This window comes from Tupaia chinensis, unplaced genomic scaffold, assembly GCF_000334495.1.
Source record: "Tupaia chinensis unplaced genomic scaffold, TupChi_1.0 Scaffold148904_1, whole genome shotgun sequence".
Taxonomy (NCBI): Eukaryota; Metazoa; Chordata; class Mammalia; order Scandentia; family Tupaiidae; genus Tupaia; species Tupaia belangeri.
The window spans coordinates 1,640,172-1,656,712 of record NW_006208752.1 but is presented as its reverse complement, the minus strand read 5'-3'; the positions used below and the strand labels follow the sequence as shown (position 1 = coordinate 1,656,712).

Sequence of the window (16,541 nt, the reverse complement as noted above, 5' to 3'; positions counted from 1 at the left end):
ATGGTAGTCCAGCGACATAGCCATTACGCTAACTGCTGGTCCCCTGTTATTTTTATTTACAGATGAGGATTCTAATATTTAGAGAGAGGTTAAGTAACTTAACCAACAGCTAGTAAGTAAACAATGTAGGTGGGATTTGAGCAGAGACTGGAGTTTCAGACACCCTCTTAATATTTACACCATACTGTTGTAACTCATGACAACTCAGTTCTATTTTCCCTGACTATTTAATCTGATAAAAGCTAGTTGGACTTCGAAGTCCCTCTTAATAGGTATATGAATTGAGCTTAAGTGAATTTGGTCACTGGTATATTCACGAGATTGCCATTTTATACATATATACAGAGAGATAGAACATAGTCTTTCTTTAAATACTTAGCTGTCCTATTAATATTGCATATTACCACTGCATCTTTGATCCTTGAATTGACTCCAATGATTTGTTTTGCTCTCTGAGCCCCAGATTACTTTATGGGATGGTTTGGATTATTATCTTCGATTCTTCCTCTGGAAGTCTTAGGATCATCAGTTCTCATCAGTTTCTCCTTTTACCTAGGACCAATTATTAACTGGCTTCACATTTGTCTTAATAGGCTGTAAGTTCTTTGCAGGCAGGGATTTGATATTTCTGCACCAAGCACAGGGTCTGCATCCTTACTTCAATGTTACAACAAATGGCTTACTGGTTAAATTAATTAATTATAAATGAGACTTCTAGATAGCTTGTGTCTTCTTGAGCTTCTTATTTCTTTAGCAGCAGTAACTAGTAAATGCAATTTCCCAAGAGCTGTGCTTTATCCTAGTTAGCATTGTTTCAGAGAGGGACTTTGTCATGATGATATAAAATTCTGATTAAACAAAAACAACACTTTATTTCTCTTTACTAATAGCGCAACATAAAATACCATTTGTTAAGTGGAAAACAGTTGAGGAGCAAAGTTTTTCTCCAAGTATTATAACCAAGGCACAGTACAGAATTTTAAAATGATTTATGCTTCATATACAGGACTTGCTCAGTTAATGTATCCAGTTATTAGGCATTTAGAAATTTTGAGTGAGGGATGAGGTGATGAAATGACTCTGTAAACATGGAAGTAGGAGGAGATGCTATAGTTTGAATGTGTGAAGGCTGCTCCACAAGCGTAATGCTATCTTTTTGCCCTTTCTTCATTTAGTAACTAAGCCATTTCCCCTGGTATATTAATTATGGCCTATCAGTGAGGGAAAATTTTTGAGCCCCTACATTAAATCATTTTAGAACATTGGCAATAGGAGTTACGACATCATTGCTTAAGGGAATCAAATAATATGCTAGCAAGGGTAAATGTAACTTACTAAAGGGCCCAGTATAAAAAACCAAATAGCTTATGAGGTAGCCTAATGCAGTGTTTGATCTCCATGTTCCATACTAACTCAGATTCTGGATCTAATTCAGATAGGGCCCCTGCAAACTCATTTGCCTTTGCGAAAATTAGAGAAACATGCCCTTCCTTGAGTAAAAGAGTTTGAGTATATTATTCACAATTTCAGCAATTCTATGTTCAAGCTTAAAGAAAGTGGAACTGTAGATGAATGCCAACCCTCCCCCCACGCCCCCTTAGTTTGGTGATTCTGAACTTCACCTTCTGGGAAGGAGGGGAAGGAGGAGGAATTGAGACTGAGGAGGTGGGGGTTGAAGAGCACTAGCTCTGAGATTTAGTCAACTGCATTCAGCTTCAATTCACCCCAACAACAGCACCATAAATCAAACTTATTTTGAAATCAGTGACTAAAACCTACATTATAATAAGAATCATGCAAAACTGTTGCTGAGAGGACAAGCCCTCTTGGTTTAGCCTGGGCAGTGGGGCCCAAAATCCTGGCAGGAGTAAGCTTGCATGCATGCCCACACCAACCCTGTGTGTCTGGGCTCACGTGACCCACCTCACTAGTCTGCCCTGCTTGGTTTATTGTAGAAAATGAGCCAGTCCTAATCCAGTCTCCCAGAGCCCAGGGCTCTAGGTACCCAGATGTGCCAGTGAGCATAGACAGTGCCTGGTGCTTCCTAGGGTATGCATGTTATGGGTGCCAACTTGGATTTACATGACAGAGAACTCGACTGATTGCTTTAGGTTGCAGCAGGGAGACCCAGTCTTTCCTTTCCTGCCATCACACACATTCTCACATCACTTCACACCAGTCTTTGTGAATGCGGCACCCCCTTCCCAGTTATGGTGCTTCTTTGCTACCCTGCTGTTTCCATTTACATTTATGTAGATGTATATAGCCTGCTAGTAAGTACTCGAAGTAATACAATGTTTCTATATTTAAGGAGCAATTTAATACCTAAAATAGAATCTTAAGCTTTCTTTCCCTTAGATTTTAACCACATTTAACTTAAATTAATCCTTGTAACTTTTTTTAAACTTCTGATTTTCTAAGTGGAATGTAACTGAATAAATTCAGACCATATATTATAAAGTGCAAAAGCATGTTTTAGTTATCTATCCTTAAATACTGAGGTTAAAAATATAAAGTCCCCTGAATTTCTGAACAAAAGCAATATATGCTTATTTTAAGCCTCTGAGTCTATTTAGGACTTGCCAATATAAGAGGTAGATATTCTGTCAGCAGTCTATGTCTCTTAGCTGGAAGTAAGTTTAAGCCTCTGAAGACCTCAAGTTCCCACAGCAACACAAACCCCATAAGGTTAACCTTCTGTTTAGCATTAGACTGAATTGGAAAGACTAACCTAATGAACTTTCATTTAAGAGGCATCTTTTGGGGTCCAGCAGGTGGAATGGTGGTTGAAGTGCTGGACTCCCACATGGCTGACTATGGTTTGAGTCTCGGACCTGTCAGCTAGCTTTCTCACTTTCCCCTTCTCTTGCTTTCTCTCTTTCTGGTCAAATTAAAAAATAAATAATGATAAATTAAATTAAATAATTTTTTTAATAAAAGTGTCTTTTGGGGGCTGAATGGTAGTATAGGAGTAAAAAGCAACACTCTCCAAGGCCAACCCACAGGACAGGCTCATGTCCAGAGACCACCCCAAATATGTGCGGCAGGCTCATGCCCTGATGCAGAGCTGCCTGAAGCTGGGGGTGGAGCACAGTGTTGGGACCCTGTTGGGGGTACTCTGTCTCTATCTCTCTCATGTAAGAAATAAACTTTAATGTCTTTTAAGGACATAAATTTACACTGAAAATGTCATTTCACCATGAGACTATTTAGCTAGTCTTTAAGTTTTGTATTATGGGATATTTCACACACACAAAATTAGAATAAGGTGATGGATCCTTATGCAACATTACCTGGTTTTAGCAATTATTAATATTTAGTTAACTTGTTTTATCCAAGTTGCCCCTCATTTTTCTCTTTTTCCTGTAGCATTTTAAAGTAAATTTGAGATATCATGTCAATTTACCTGTAAATATTTCAGCAGTTATCTTTAACTTGCAAGGCCTTTTCTAATACAACCATCATGCCATATTATACATATAAAACTAATCATTCTTAAAAATCATTCAATACTCTTCCATATTGAGATGTTACTGATTCTCTCTGTGGACAAAATCTGACTACAAATAAATCACATTAATTATTAATTATTGATTTTATAGTTGGTTATTTTATTTATTTTCTTTTTTTGGAGAGGTTTTTACTATAGGGAGTGTGCACTCACCAGATAGAGAGACAGAAAGCGAGAAATCACCCCTCAGGGGGGATGGCCATGCCGCAATCCCTTCACCTCCATTCTCCTCTCGGGATCTTGGGCACGCACACACACGTGCCTGGTGTGTTTTAAGCCACCGGGTCCGGGACGTGAACCATGGTCCACTATATGGGTGTCCAGCGACATAGCCATTACGCTAACTGCTAGTCTCACAGTTGGTTATATTTCTGTTGACCTCTCTCTCTCTCTCTCTCTCTCTCTCTCTCTCTCTCTATATATATATATATATATATATATATATATATATATGTGTGTGTGTGTGTGTGTGTGTGTATACACATATATATAGGTTTTTAGTGTTTTATTTTTTTTTAATTGCAAGAGAGCATATATGCTTGCCAGAGAGAGAGAGAAGGAGGGAGGGAGGGAGAAATCACCTCCCAGTGGGTCATGGTCAGGCCACAATCCCATCTCCTCCATTTCTTCATCCTGTCAGGATGTGGGGGGCATACACACATGCATGTTTTTCAAGCCTCCAGGATCCGGAGGTCAGCCATGTGGTATTTGGCTCCCTTAACCACTAAGCCACAAGGCCAGTCCTTTTAACAGATTGTTTCAATTAGAATTCATTGAAAGTTTATGCACTGTAGTTAGCAATTTATAACTCTAGGGTCTCTTTTTTTCTATATAAATATTTATATTTTTCTCAGGTTTGCAAATAATTTATGAGGGAAATTTAAAGGGAAAAACTGGTACCAAAATTAATGCCTTAGGCTTTAACTTTAAATCATTAATTTGTACATTTCTTGCATTTTTAGATCCATACATACTTAATGCTGAAATGTGAAGGGCTGGGAAAAGGAAAAAAAAAAAGGTTTTCCTTTTGTGGTTCAAAAATAGTCATGATTGATTTTGATTACTTAAGGGCAGGAATCAAATGCAGAAATTTGCCCTCCAACCTGTTTTAGCTTAACTATGTCTAATATTAAATCACATTTTTAATCTACATTATATAGTACTTTGACCTAACCAAACTATCACTGTAATTATGGAAACACAATTTGTGTATAGGAGCCCTTCGTTTAGGGGATTTTATATTTATTGTCTTTCAGATGTGGGGCTTGGATTCCAGTATACATTTAAACTAGGGCAGTGTTTTCTTACCAAACATAAATTACCAAGCAATGCTCCTTTATGGTTTGTCCCTATGAGAGGATTCCCATTGAGTTCAATCTGAGAGAATAGTTACTCTTTGTAAAATAGCTGAATCATATATTCAGTTTATTTTTTAATATTTATTTTCCTATTCTACCAGGTTGGTGCATTATTTTCTTTCATCATGGATAGGAAGACAAAAAAGAATTTCTTCTGCCAGTACAGTTTTAACACTACCATCCTTGATTTAAATTGCACAGTGCTGCAAAAATGCCTCAAAATTTCACCATTTCTTTTTATAAACGCTTGATCTTGTGATATCTTTCCTTTCTTAGGACATGAACGAATCTGCCAAACAAGAAGATATTTTGGAATCCACAACAGATGCTGCAGAATGGAGTCTAGAAGTGGAACGTGTACTACCCCAACTGAAAGTCACGATTAGGACTGACAATAAGGTATTGAAGAGGGAATATATTTTCTTTAAAAAAAATTTTTTTAAAGGCCATTGCAGGGTAGTTATACAAATTATTTAAGAAGGACAGTAGAATTCTGTTTTCCATGTTTCTCTTAATAGGGGTTCGAATTTTAAAATGTTGAATGAATAGATAGTATAATATATCCAAAAAGCAAAGAGTAGATCATTAAAAGAATGATTTGGAACACATCATGCTTTCCGGGATAAAGTATTTTCTCAATACATTATCATGTATTTCCTTGGAAATCATGTTTTGTTTAGGAGACTAGGAGTCCCATGACTGTACCAACTGAGTAGATTTATAAAACGGATTAGATACAGTATGGCTAAACAGAAGACAGCCAGAAAGTTGCCTTAGATAATCTATTCAGTATATACATGATTAAAAAAAATATTAAGGAAATAATTAAGAAACCATATGTAATAAGATTTAGGGATTAAATCAGATAAAGTGGCCCATTGTATCAAGTTTCTGTGTCCTCTTTATCTACAATTTTATAAGTAATGACTTCAAAACAAACTCATAGTTGGCTAAACAATGCCATTCTCATTAGGAGTATAAAAATCTCTACAGAAGGGATTAAGAAACATAGGGGTGAACAAAGTAAAGGGGCATTTTAATCCCTGGAGATTGGACATAAAGTCCCAGTGTTAGGCAATAGGTCCTACAGAAGCTTGTTTCTCTGGAAGTGTCCCAAAGTAGAAGTCCTACAGAGTTTGCTATTTTCAGAGTGCCTTGGAAGCTGATGAATCTTCAGAAACCTGGATTTGGGCTTGTAGAACTATGTCCGAGAACAGGTAAGAGGTACCTTAGGCTCCTAGGCAATCTCGGAATAGATGAGGATGACAGAAACCTTACTAGATTGTAAAGAGCTGTGGAACAAACTATCCAAGATACACGGACAGATCCTGTAGCCTGTTTACCATGTGTTTACCCTGTCGTTATGGAGGATAGCTGTTATTTGGCAACACCAGAGGTGAATTCTTTGTTTGCATATCCCTTTTATGTAAATATATGTTTATCGATAATAAACTTTTTTTTTTCATCACTGACTAGATCTTTGCTGGAACACTTAATTTTGCAAAAATGTGGGGGTTTTGTTTTTGTTTGTGTAAAAATATAATTTCCAAGGCTTTGGTTTTGTCAGAACAAACCTTCATGAAATTAAAAATCACTATTATTGTAATCTTAGTTAGAATGACATGTTAAAATAGTTCTGTAGTTGGGAACACTCAAAAACAGCTTAATCCTACAAGGAAGCAACTTTAATTTGTTTACTTTCAAGTTAAGTGAACTCTTGAAGTCAGTGTCTCATTTAAAACCCAATAGGTTTTTCTTCCTTTTTTTTAAAGCACATTCATTGATTTCCACATTATAGAACAAACTAATAAAGAAAGGAAGAATACAAATCTAGTTGCTAATGTGTACTATTAATATTTTATAAAATTAGGTATATATCATATGCTATAGAGACCAAATCTCCTGATTTGGGGAAAATTAACTAGTTAACAGGTGGGCTCTGGAGGCCAGCAGTGGCATGGAGGTTAAAGTGGCTAGATCCCACATGACTGACTGAGTGGTTCGAGTCCTAGACCTCGCAGCTTGAAAATTATGCCAAGCATGAGTACATGCATGCCCCAAATCCCAAAGAGAATAGAGGAGAAAGGATTGCAGCATGTCCATCCTACTGGGAGGTGATTTTCTACTTTTTTCCCCCTCTATGTCTCTCTCTCTTTCTCCAGCAAGCACATACACCCTATAGTAAACTTAAAAAAAAAAAAAAAGGTGAACTCTTCTTACTCTTATATCATACTATCAGCTTTAGTCATATAAGAATATTTTATGTCAATTATGCAATCAAATTTTATAAGCAACATGCTGAAATAGCAGATAATTTTCAGTATTTTTAGACTAGGTTATTATTTCAAATTTACATTTTTATGGTAAAACATACTAACCTAAAGTCGTTTTTGATGCTTTTTAAGAATTTTTCTCAGTATCTTTTGGACTTTGTATTCAATATTTCACAAATTCCTCTTTATTTTTAAGTCTTTTAGATGTAGCAAATAGGAAACACAACTTTAGCATCACTTCTTCATTTAGCTTACCTATGAATAAAAGTATACATTGGTTGAAAAAATAAGGAGTGAACAAACAGAGAAATGTTTCTGATCGCTGGGAAATAAATAAAATAACCTGATTACATATGAGGTGTCATCATATAGACTTAGTTACCGTTCTTTATCAAAAGAGATCAACTCTGGCATCATAGTAGATCCCTTTTCCTCAACTCCTGACTACACCAAAATGAAAACCTTTTCTTTATTTTTAGCTAAAACAATGGTATTTTGCTTAATAGAGACTACTTAGGGCATTTTGAGATTTCAACTTTGTGCTTGAGGGAGAAAAAGAAATATTTTAGGATCAATTTGTTTTACTGGCCATTGCTGGACTAAACTTTATGTAGCTTACAGATGTGGGAGATAAGGCCAATATCATTTATACTTGTTATACATTTATTTAAAATAGCTTTCCATTTGTAGACATACACACACACAATTTGGCATGGGATCAAATACTTGTTTTGTTTTTTTTCTCTCTCAAGTTCAGTTTATTTCTTCTATACTTTCTAGCAAGAGTTATAAAACAAAGAAACTCTCCTTTCCTATTCTTTTTGCTTATTATTCTAGTTCATTCTCTTGCTTAATAACTGAGTGCTTGAAACTGAGTGATTTGTAAAGCATAATAGTTCATTTAATTCCCTGTTCTGGAGGTCCAAGGTCAAGGGCCAAGGTTCTTCCTGTTGGTAGAGACCTGCTCCTGAGGCTGTGCAAGGCATCACATGGATCATATGGTAGGAGGGCAAGATGGCTGTGTCTGTCGCTGTCTCCTCATAAGTCTTGTGTACAATCATGGGGCCCCACCCTGACCCTAATCTCTCAAAGGCCCTGCCTCTCAACATGGTAGAATTGAGTTTTCATCTCTTAATTCGGTCACAGCCTAATCTCTACACATTGATTTGGGGGGACACATTCAAACCATAGCACATATTAGAATCTGTATGCTCTGATGAGATTCTATTATGCAACAATGTTTTATTCTGTATATTCTCTGTAAGGTTACAATCCGGCTTTTGTTGCCAAACTAGCTTATCCCCGTTGTCTGGCACCACTTGCTACTGTTGCCAGTTTTTAAAGAATACAAACTAATTTTAATATTAGCTTAAACAAAATACAATTAGGAAAATAAATGCTGCCAAAAATACAGATAATATGCTCCAAAACTGAAGATAAAGGATTTTTGTTATATGCTGATTTGAACAGACTATATTAGTGTTTCCCATTCTAGTGCTGCTTCTCCTGGTGTGTACTCTCTGGTGTTGTATATGCAGAGACCAAATCAGATCCATCCCAAGTTGGAACGATGTGTCTAATGGCACAGCCAAAAACCACTGTAATAACTTGTCAGTTATGACCAGATGAGTAAGGCACAGGAGTCAGTTGCTTAGAAAGACAGTCTCAGGATACCTAAACTAATAAGGCTTGCTACCTCCTAAAATCATCCAAGGGTACTGATGATACACTGTGACTCCACATCTTGCCATTTTGGTTCCACTTCCTATCCTGTAATTTATTTATTTTTTCTGATTATTTCTCTTAACCTTTCTCTTTTGCTGAGTTTCGAATCTCTCTTTTTTATGGATTTTTAGTAGACCTAACAGTGATGCCCACGAGTGTTATACAACTGCTCTGAAGGAATTTAAAGCTACATTAGAGCAAACATTTGCAATACTCAGACTAGACTTAGATCTATAACTAGTTAAGAATTAGCCTAACCTCTGAGTCTTTTTAAAATAGTTTTATTTTTTGTTTTAATGTAATAAAAGTTATGCAAAACAATGTCTGAAGGAGGAAGGGAACAGTGTGCTATGAATTAGAAGCTAGAGATTATGTATTTAGTCCTGCTGTCAATTCCTGACTGTTTGAGCCAAAGTTTCAGATATTAAATGGAATCATGGTAAACATAAAGAGCCAGAGAAGGGAGAGCCTATCTCATATGCCTTCCCGAGGCTCCCAGAGTTCATATTTATATCACCTATTAGCTATGTGACCAACAGCAAGCTGTTTTGCCTCACTGCTCGTCCTTTCTCACATATGTCAAATGGAACTAATTATATTACTTCACAAGGCTGTTATAAATCATGGAGAGCAGTGTCTGACACGTAGTTAATACCTAATGAAATGTTAATTAGTGTTCTGTTATTGTTGTGTTCATAGCCCTTTTATATTTGGTGCCTGTATCAGTCAGTATTCAGAAAGAATTTGCAAAATATCTGCACTAATGATTCCATCATTTAAGGGATATTTATAAACATCAGCCTTATATCTTTACATAGGATGTAATCAGAGTCATATGACTATCACTTTGGCAAATCTTTCCAGTTTTCCTTGGTAAATATATGTAATATTGATGATAATGGTAATAACTGGCATTTACTGTTTACTATGTGCCAAGTTCTGTTCTTAGCACTTCATGTGTAGCAACTCATTTAGCCCTTTCCACCATCCCGTGGGATACAGATTCCTCTTACCACAGATGAGGAACCCAAAACACAGAGAAGCACCTTGCCTTGGCCTTGCCTTTGTAAGTGACAGATAAGGCGTGTGCACTGACCTCCTATTGGATTGAGACAGTATAGCATACTGGTTAAACCCACAATTTCTGAACCCAGGGTACTTGAGTACAAATCCCAGCTCTAACACTCATTAGATGTTGGAATCTGTGGCAAGCTACTCAACCATTCAGTACCTCAATTTTCCCATTTGGGAGTTTATTATAATAATTCCCTCAAAAAGTCATTAGAGGAGAAAATGAACTAACGTATCTAAAGCACCTAGAATGGTGCCAGAAAGGGCCAGCCTGTGGCATGCTAATTAAAGCAGCTGGATCCCACATGGCTAACTGCACAGTTCAAGTCTCAGACCCAGTGGCTTGAGAAAAATGTTGAGCACATGTATGTCCATGTCCAGAATTCCCAGTGGAGAGAGAGATGACAGAGAAGGGCTTGTAGGAGAAGGGACTGCAGTGGACCATTTCTCATGAGGAGTGTTTGGGGTGCTTTCTCATTGCTCTTTCCTGCTTCTCTGGCAAGTGCATGTGCCCTCTGGGAAAAAGTAATATAAATGGTGCAGGAAGGATTACTTACTATATTGACCACTATTCCTATGTGTTTTAGTTATATAGTTAAGATTACGCTTTCTTTTTAAATAAATATTGGGTTGTCAGAAAAGTTATGACATACTTTGTCTATGTTTTTCTATGTAAAAATGCATCATGACTTTTCTGACAACCCAATATAATATTTTATCATAAGCATTACCACACATCTTTAAAATATATATATAAATTTATATATGTGTGTGTGTGTGATAAATAACACATTTTATACCAATACAGTTCATACAGAAACTTTAGTGATTGTCTATAGCATTTGGAGGTGGCCATCAATCCCCAACCGAGTGTCAGGTAGCATAGATGGCTTGGCCAACCTAAGCAGCATGGGGTCCAACCACAAGGTCTAGAATCTGGGTGGAGAAATAGCAAGATAGAGTCATGCAAGAGCCGGAGTGTAGAATATGGGCTCACCTGAGGACCGAAAAGTCAGAGAGCTTAGACTCACAGCATCCTGCCAACGAGAAACAAGTGATCGGTGAAGGTGGAAATCCAGCTGGAAGGCTAAACATGGAGGGCAGGAAGTAGAAATGAAAATTAAAGAGGAAACTAGATAGAAATCCATAATTGTGATTGCTATAAGAGTGCACAGTCAGACAGCCTATCAGTTGTAGCTGCCATTGCCTTTTTTACCTCATTTGAGGAGATCTCTTCCAGGGTACTTTGTGACCATTATTTAAAAGATAATACTGTTCCAATATGATTGAAATGTTTTAAATTCCATAATGGTAATACCTATATACATATATTAATTTTTAAATAAATCAATCGACAGTTGCTGAGGTGAATATAATACTAGTTGATTTCCCAGAGATACACCATATCTCTGGGAAAATAGAAAAATGTAGATGAATATTTATATAGATGTTCACTTTCTACTTTTTCCATCAATTTTGAATCTCTTAATAAATACTTAATGTTTCTTGAGGAAAATTATTCTATCTTCCTTGAGTTTCATTTTTACTATAAAAGGTAAAGCTTTATTTCCCTTTGCTAAAACAAATGGAGACCCCCCACACACCCCAAATAAAAACAAGCAGACTGTTTATTCAAAGTTAGCTGTATCAAGGGATTCAGCCACTGCCACTTGAGACTCAGAAGCAGGTAGGGGCATTTAAAGGTTTTATACTAGAAAGGGGTGGGGGGGGGAGCATTTCAGATATGTCATATTTTAGCCGATCTGGAGATGGGCTAAACTAGAAGTAGGGCATCCTACAGTTGATTGGTTATTTTACTTTGACTGACTTTAATTTGGAAATGGGTGATAGACAAAAATCAGCTAGCAATCACTGAATAAGTCCTAATTGTGTTCTGCTGATTGCTACAGAAACTGTGGCTTGGCTTCCTGGACTGGTCATTGTAGATTGTGAGTCTGAGTCCTGTGTTTGAATATGGGCTGGCCATTGTCTGCTGTCCACTTGTGTATTCAGGGTCTCAACTACTTTTCATTGCTCCATAGGAAAATGGCTTCTTAAAAATCATCAGTCCTTGTTAGCTTGTCTCCTAAAATCTGGAGAATGATTTATTTTTTAAGTCAAAGGTCTTTTACAACAGTAGAAACCAGGTAAACAATAATATTTATTCCTGTTCTTAGAAATAAGGAAGAGCAGAGAGTGTGAAATCAGTTTTCAACTAAACCTTTCATGGGCCCTTTACTTTAATTATTCAGTACTTATTCCTAAAAGATTATATATTATAATGATTTAATATTAGGTGTTTAATGCAATGAACAAATGTTCTAACATGCTTTAATGCCCTGTGGATATTATAATTAAAATTTTGATTAATGACTTGAACAGATTTTTTTTCCAAATTATAATTAAATATTTCCTGCTTTGTTGTTTTAAAAGATAGCTGGGTAGGTACCCCCATCGTTTCACAAGATGTCTCTAGTAATTATGTAAATCTTCAGGTTCATTACAAGGAATTTAGATAAAAAGATTATTTTTAAAAAGGTTTTGTAAGTATTACAACATGTGTTTCTAATTATTTCAATCCTTTGATTCACCAAATTGCTTTTTATATCCTTACCTGTTTTTCAGTGTCTGACTTTCTCAGAGTATGATTGTAAAAGAAAAGAAAAAATCAATAAAATCTTAAACTTTAAATGTCAACTCCAAGCAACTGGATTGTGTTTTAACATAAATAAACCATACAGGTGTTGCCTTGGGTGTTCAAAGCAGAAAACCTTTGGGGAGGAGTCATTATGCTGAGGATGGAATCATTGCAATAGTCTTGAACCCTTGAGCTCTCTAGTCTCTATGAGGGCCAAAACCTGAGAGGAGAAAGGCCTTCATTAGCAGAGGGTGAAACTTTGTTTAAATGAAGCTGCAGGGACCACAGAACTGCTATATTAGATCTAAGTCTCTTCTAACTGGAAGCAAAATTCTGCAGAAAGGTTCAACGGTAGGCTTTCTCTTTTTATTATGGTAAACACGTTATGTATCTGAAAGCAATAGAGGGTATTTTTCTCATTCTAAGGCAGTGGAGAGAGTAACTTGCTTTCACCTTCTGCTATTGCTGTGTTTGAATGCAGTGTAAGATGCTAATAAAATTAATTCTCTTAGTATTTCTGACCTGCAAAGATTTATGAATTGCTATAGTTTGAGAATAAAGAGACTTATACTCTGTATGTTTTATAGGATATATTGATAGGATTTTTGCATCCCTGAACAGAAAGGCATAATACATTTTTCAGGCTAGGATACAAGAATGTATTTTATGAATATAATAGTCATTAAAATGGAATTCTGCCTGTTATTTGAATAATGGGGAAACTACATTTATAATGTTTATAGATTTTCTGGTAGACAGGCCTTCTGTAGAGAATTATTCACATACTTTATAAAGAAAAATAAGACAACAAACTTAAAAAAATCAGCTTTTACAATTATCAGTAACAAATGTAAATACAGGTGGCAATAAGTTGGTCTCCATGAGGCTCCATGCAGGAGTAATAGCGCCAATTACTGTCACAAATGTTTGTAATTGTATCTATTGCTGCCAGACAATAAATGCTTTTTAATATAGTAAGGCCATAAATGTACATGCTGCTGTTGTTTAAACAAAATACAATTTTCAGTAAATTTATCCTTGAAACACCTGCTATAATCAAAAGAGGTGAATGCTATCAAAATAAACTGCCTAAATTAACTAGACACACATACATTTATAGAGCAGCCTGCATGATTACTCAACTGCCACGGCAACTCACAGAATGAGGGGAAGTATGCACTGATGGACTTTTACCAGACAAGCTTTCTTTAAAGGAGACTTCAGAAACAATATTATTTGGGGGTTGTTACATCATTTTTAAGCAAGATGTTCTTCTGTGGGCCTAAAGCTGTATTTGCAGGATCAGATTGTTTTGTTTTCTTTTTTTTTTTTTTTTTTTTCTTTGTTGTATGTGGGTCATGGACAGATATCAGGGTTGTAGAAAGACTATCATGCTTAAAATTGTACATGGAAAAATACAGCAAAAGAGTGGAGGAAATGCCAGCCATCTTTAAGCAACTGGAAAAGATTTTCAGTTGCTTCTGTTACCGTCTTGTTGAACATTTGGAATGTTCTCTGTTTAAAGACAGTTGATGATACCTTTCTTCCTGTTTACCCTGAGTGTGAAAAACGTTTCGACTGGATCAGGAAAGGTCCATTTATCACAAGTTGAAATGGGAGTACGAGTGTTTTTGCTTTAGAGATTACCATCAGCTGTAACTAAAGAGCAGCACCTCTGTGATGGCAGTTTTTAAGAAAATAACCAATAAGGATGGCATGTTATGTAAACACTGCAGAGGGAAGTTACTGATGCCTCATTGCTGAAATACCTCAAATAGACATTTGTGATTTAGAGCAGTGAATTAATAGATATTGATTATAATTAAAATTTCTAGACTGCCTAAATATTTCATTACTGCAAAGTATGATTTAATGTTTCCTTTAAATTACTTAATATAAAATATGAATTGAAGCAGAAACCATTTGTCATATGGACCTTCCTACAAAGGTGCCTTTTATTGGCTTGACTCATTTTTTCCAATCAACTATATTAGAGTAGTTCTTATTACCACTGTGTGTTTCATTAAAACCATCTAACGTTCGAGCAGACTTTATTACCATGATTTTTATCCCCCTATATTTGATTCTTAGTACCCCATGGTAACAACATATGTTTCTTGGTTCTTTAAGTATGTGGGAGATATTTCTATGGTTTTGTTTTGTTTGGGGAGGAAGTGGAGCTGGGTATGAATCAGTTTGATGTCCAAGTTTTGTTAAGTAGATTCCTCAAGTTAGGAGACTGTCAAGGTCATCTGGTCCAGCTTTCTACCCTAGTTATTCAGCTTCCTGTGAAATAATTAAATTTTGATTTGGCCTGGAAGTGTTCCTGTAGTTCTTGGAGGGACCCCTTCATTCCCTGTCAGTCTTGCCAGAACTCTTCTCTGGGATTAAAACTCCTACAGTCTGGAAACCCTCACTGCAATCTGTGTGACCATGTAGAACGGGTGTGCATGGAGTGAGCATGAATGATAGGTCTGAGTCAATATAGGCAACCTCTTTAGTAACAGATGGTAGTCAGTAAAGATAATCTCTGGGCACACATTAGAAATGTAATTATTTAACTAACAAGGTATTTTGTAGAGAGATTATGGATCTCCAGTTTCAACTCCATTATAGGCAGGTGTGAGAATACCAGGTGATTGTTAGGATAACCTTGCTCACCCACTATGCACAATTTTATTTTTTGTCTGAAATTAAAGAACTATCTAGAAAGCAGAAACTTCTCTGAGGGAATAGATATTTCTAACAATCATGATTATTTCCACACCCCCAGCAATAAATATACCGCAGCATACATCACACCTACCTACTCAACTCTTCTGGTCACGTGTTTAGTTCTTTGAGCATCGCAAGAGAAAAATCTTGCTTTCACACCACAAGTGTATACCACTGAAAATTTGAAGCTTCTGGCAGTGGAAGAATGGTGTCAGTAAAAAAATTCAGAAAAGTCACATTCTGTAATTATCCTGCAACCTGGTGGGCATTTTTCATTAAGAAAGTAATTGAATCTCATGCAAAAGTTATTTAATTGAATAGAAACTCTTGCTCTATTTATTTTTCTCTCATATATATATATATATATATACACATACACACACACACATATATACATATATACACACACACATATATATATATATATACACACACATATACACACACATATGTGTATATATATATATACACACACACACACACACGCACGCTCACACATAAACATATGTGCCCACACCGACAAATACACAAATGCAAGCAGTGATGAAACTGATAATTCTGACAATGAGAACAACAAGAGACCGCAAATCTCCTTGTGTAAAGTGCCAGAAAGATCATACAGATAATTTTCTCTTACTGGGAAGGGCGTGTTCTCTGTGAAGAAGGGAAATGCACTCTCATCTCCTTGCAGAAAGCATGGTAAATGATACACTTGTCCCAGAAATACTTGCTGCACCGAACTCAGACACATACAACTCATTCTACCTTCCTCTTCCCTGGCCCTTTCACTTAATCTGATTTCCAGAGAATTTGACTGTTGCCCAGGGATGGAGCTTTAAACAGGTCACAAGAGCATCAGTAGTCTACATAGAAATCATGAGAGTATCACTTTGGGACTGTAGCTCAGTTAGCCCCACCTCTCTACCACTGTAGCTACTGTTGTAATTTTAATAGCAAAGTCTCTCTTGCTGTGGTTGAAACAGATGGGCTGCGCAAACCCCCTTACAGCAAGGACCTGCTGCTCAGCTGCAGGAAGTGTGGGTAGCAGGTAGTATCTAGGTGTCTGCTCCTCCAGTGGCAGAGAGCTGCCTAAATCAAGGTCTCATCCTTCCCAGGACAGCATGCATCTGGGAGTTATGAGTTGTTTCCAGTTTGGGACTTTTTTTTTTTTTGGAGAGATTTTCACTGTAGGGCGCGTGCGCTCGCCAGACAGACAGAGAGAGACATAGAGACAGAAAGCGAGAAATCAT

The 16,541-nt window shown here is 36.5% G+C and overlaps 1 protein-coding gene across 2 annotated transcripts in view; it reads left to right on the top strand.

The window, feature by feature from the left end:
* IFT57 (intraflagellar transport 57) overlaps positions 1-16,541 on the top strand; it is a 61,578-nt gene that overhangs the window by 24,382 nt on the left and 20,655 nt on the right. For both annotated transcript variants that reach the window (XM_006170768.3, XM_027769205.1), the window contains one exon: positions 5,146-5,268. In XM_006170768.3, the coding sequence (XP_006170830.3) occupies positions 5,146-5,268 (123 nt within the window). The remainder of the gene's footprint in view (positions 1-5,145; positions 5,269-16,541) is intronic.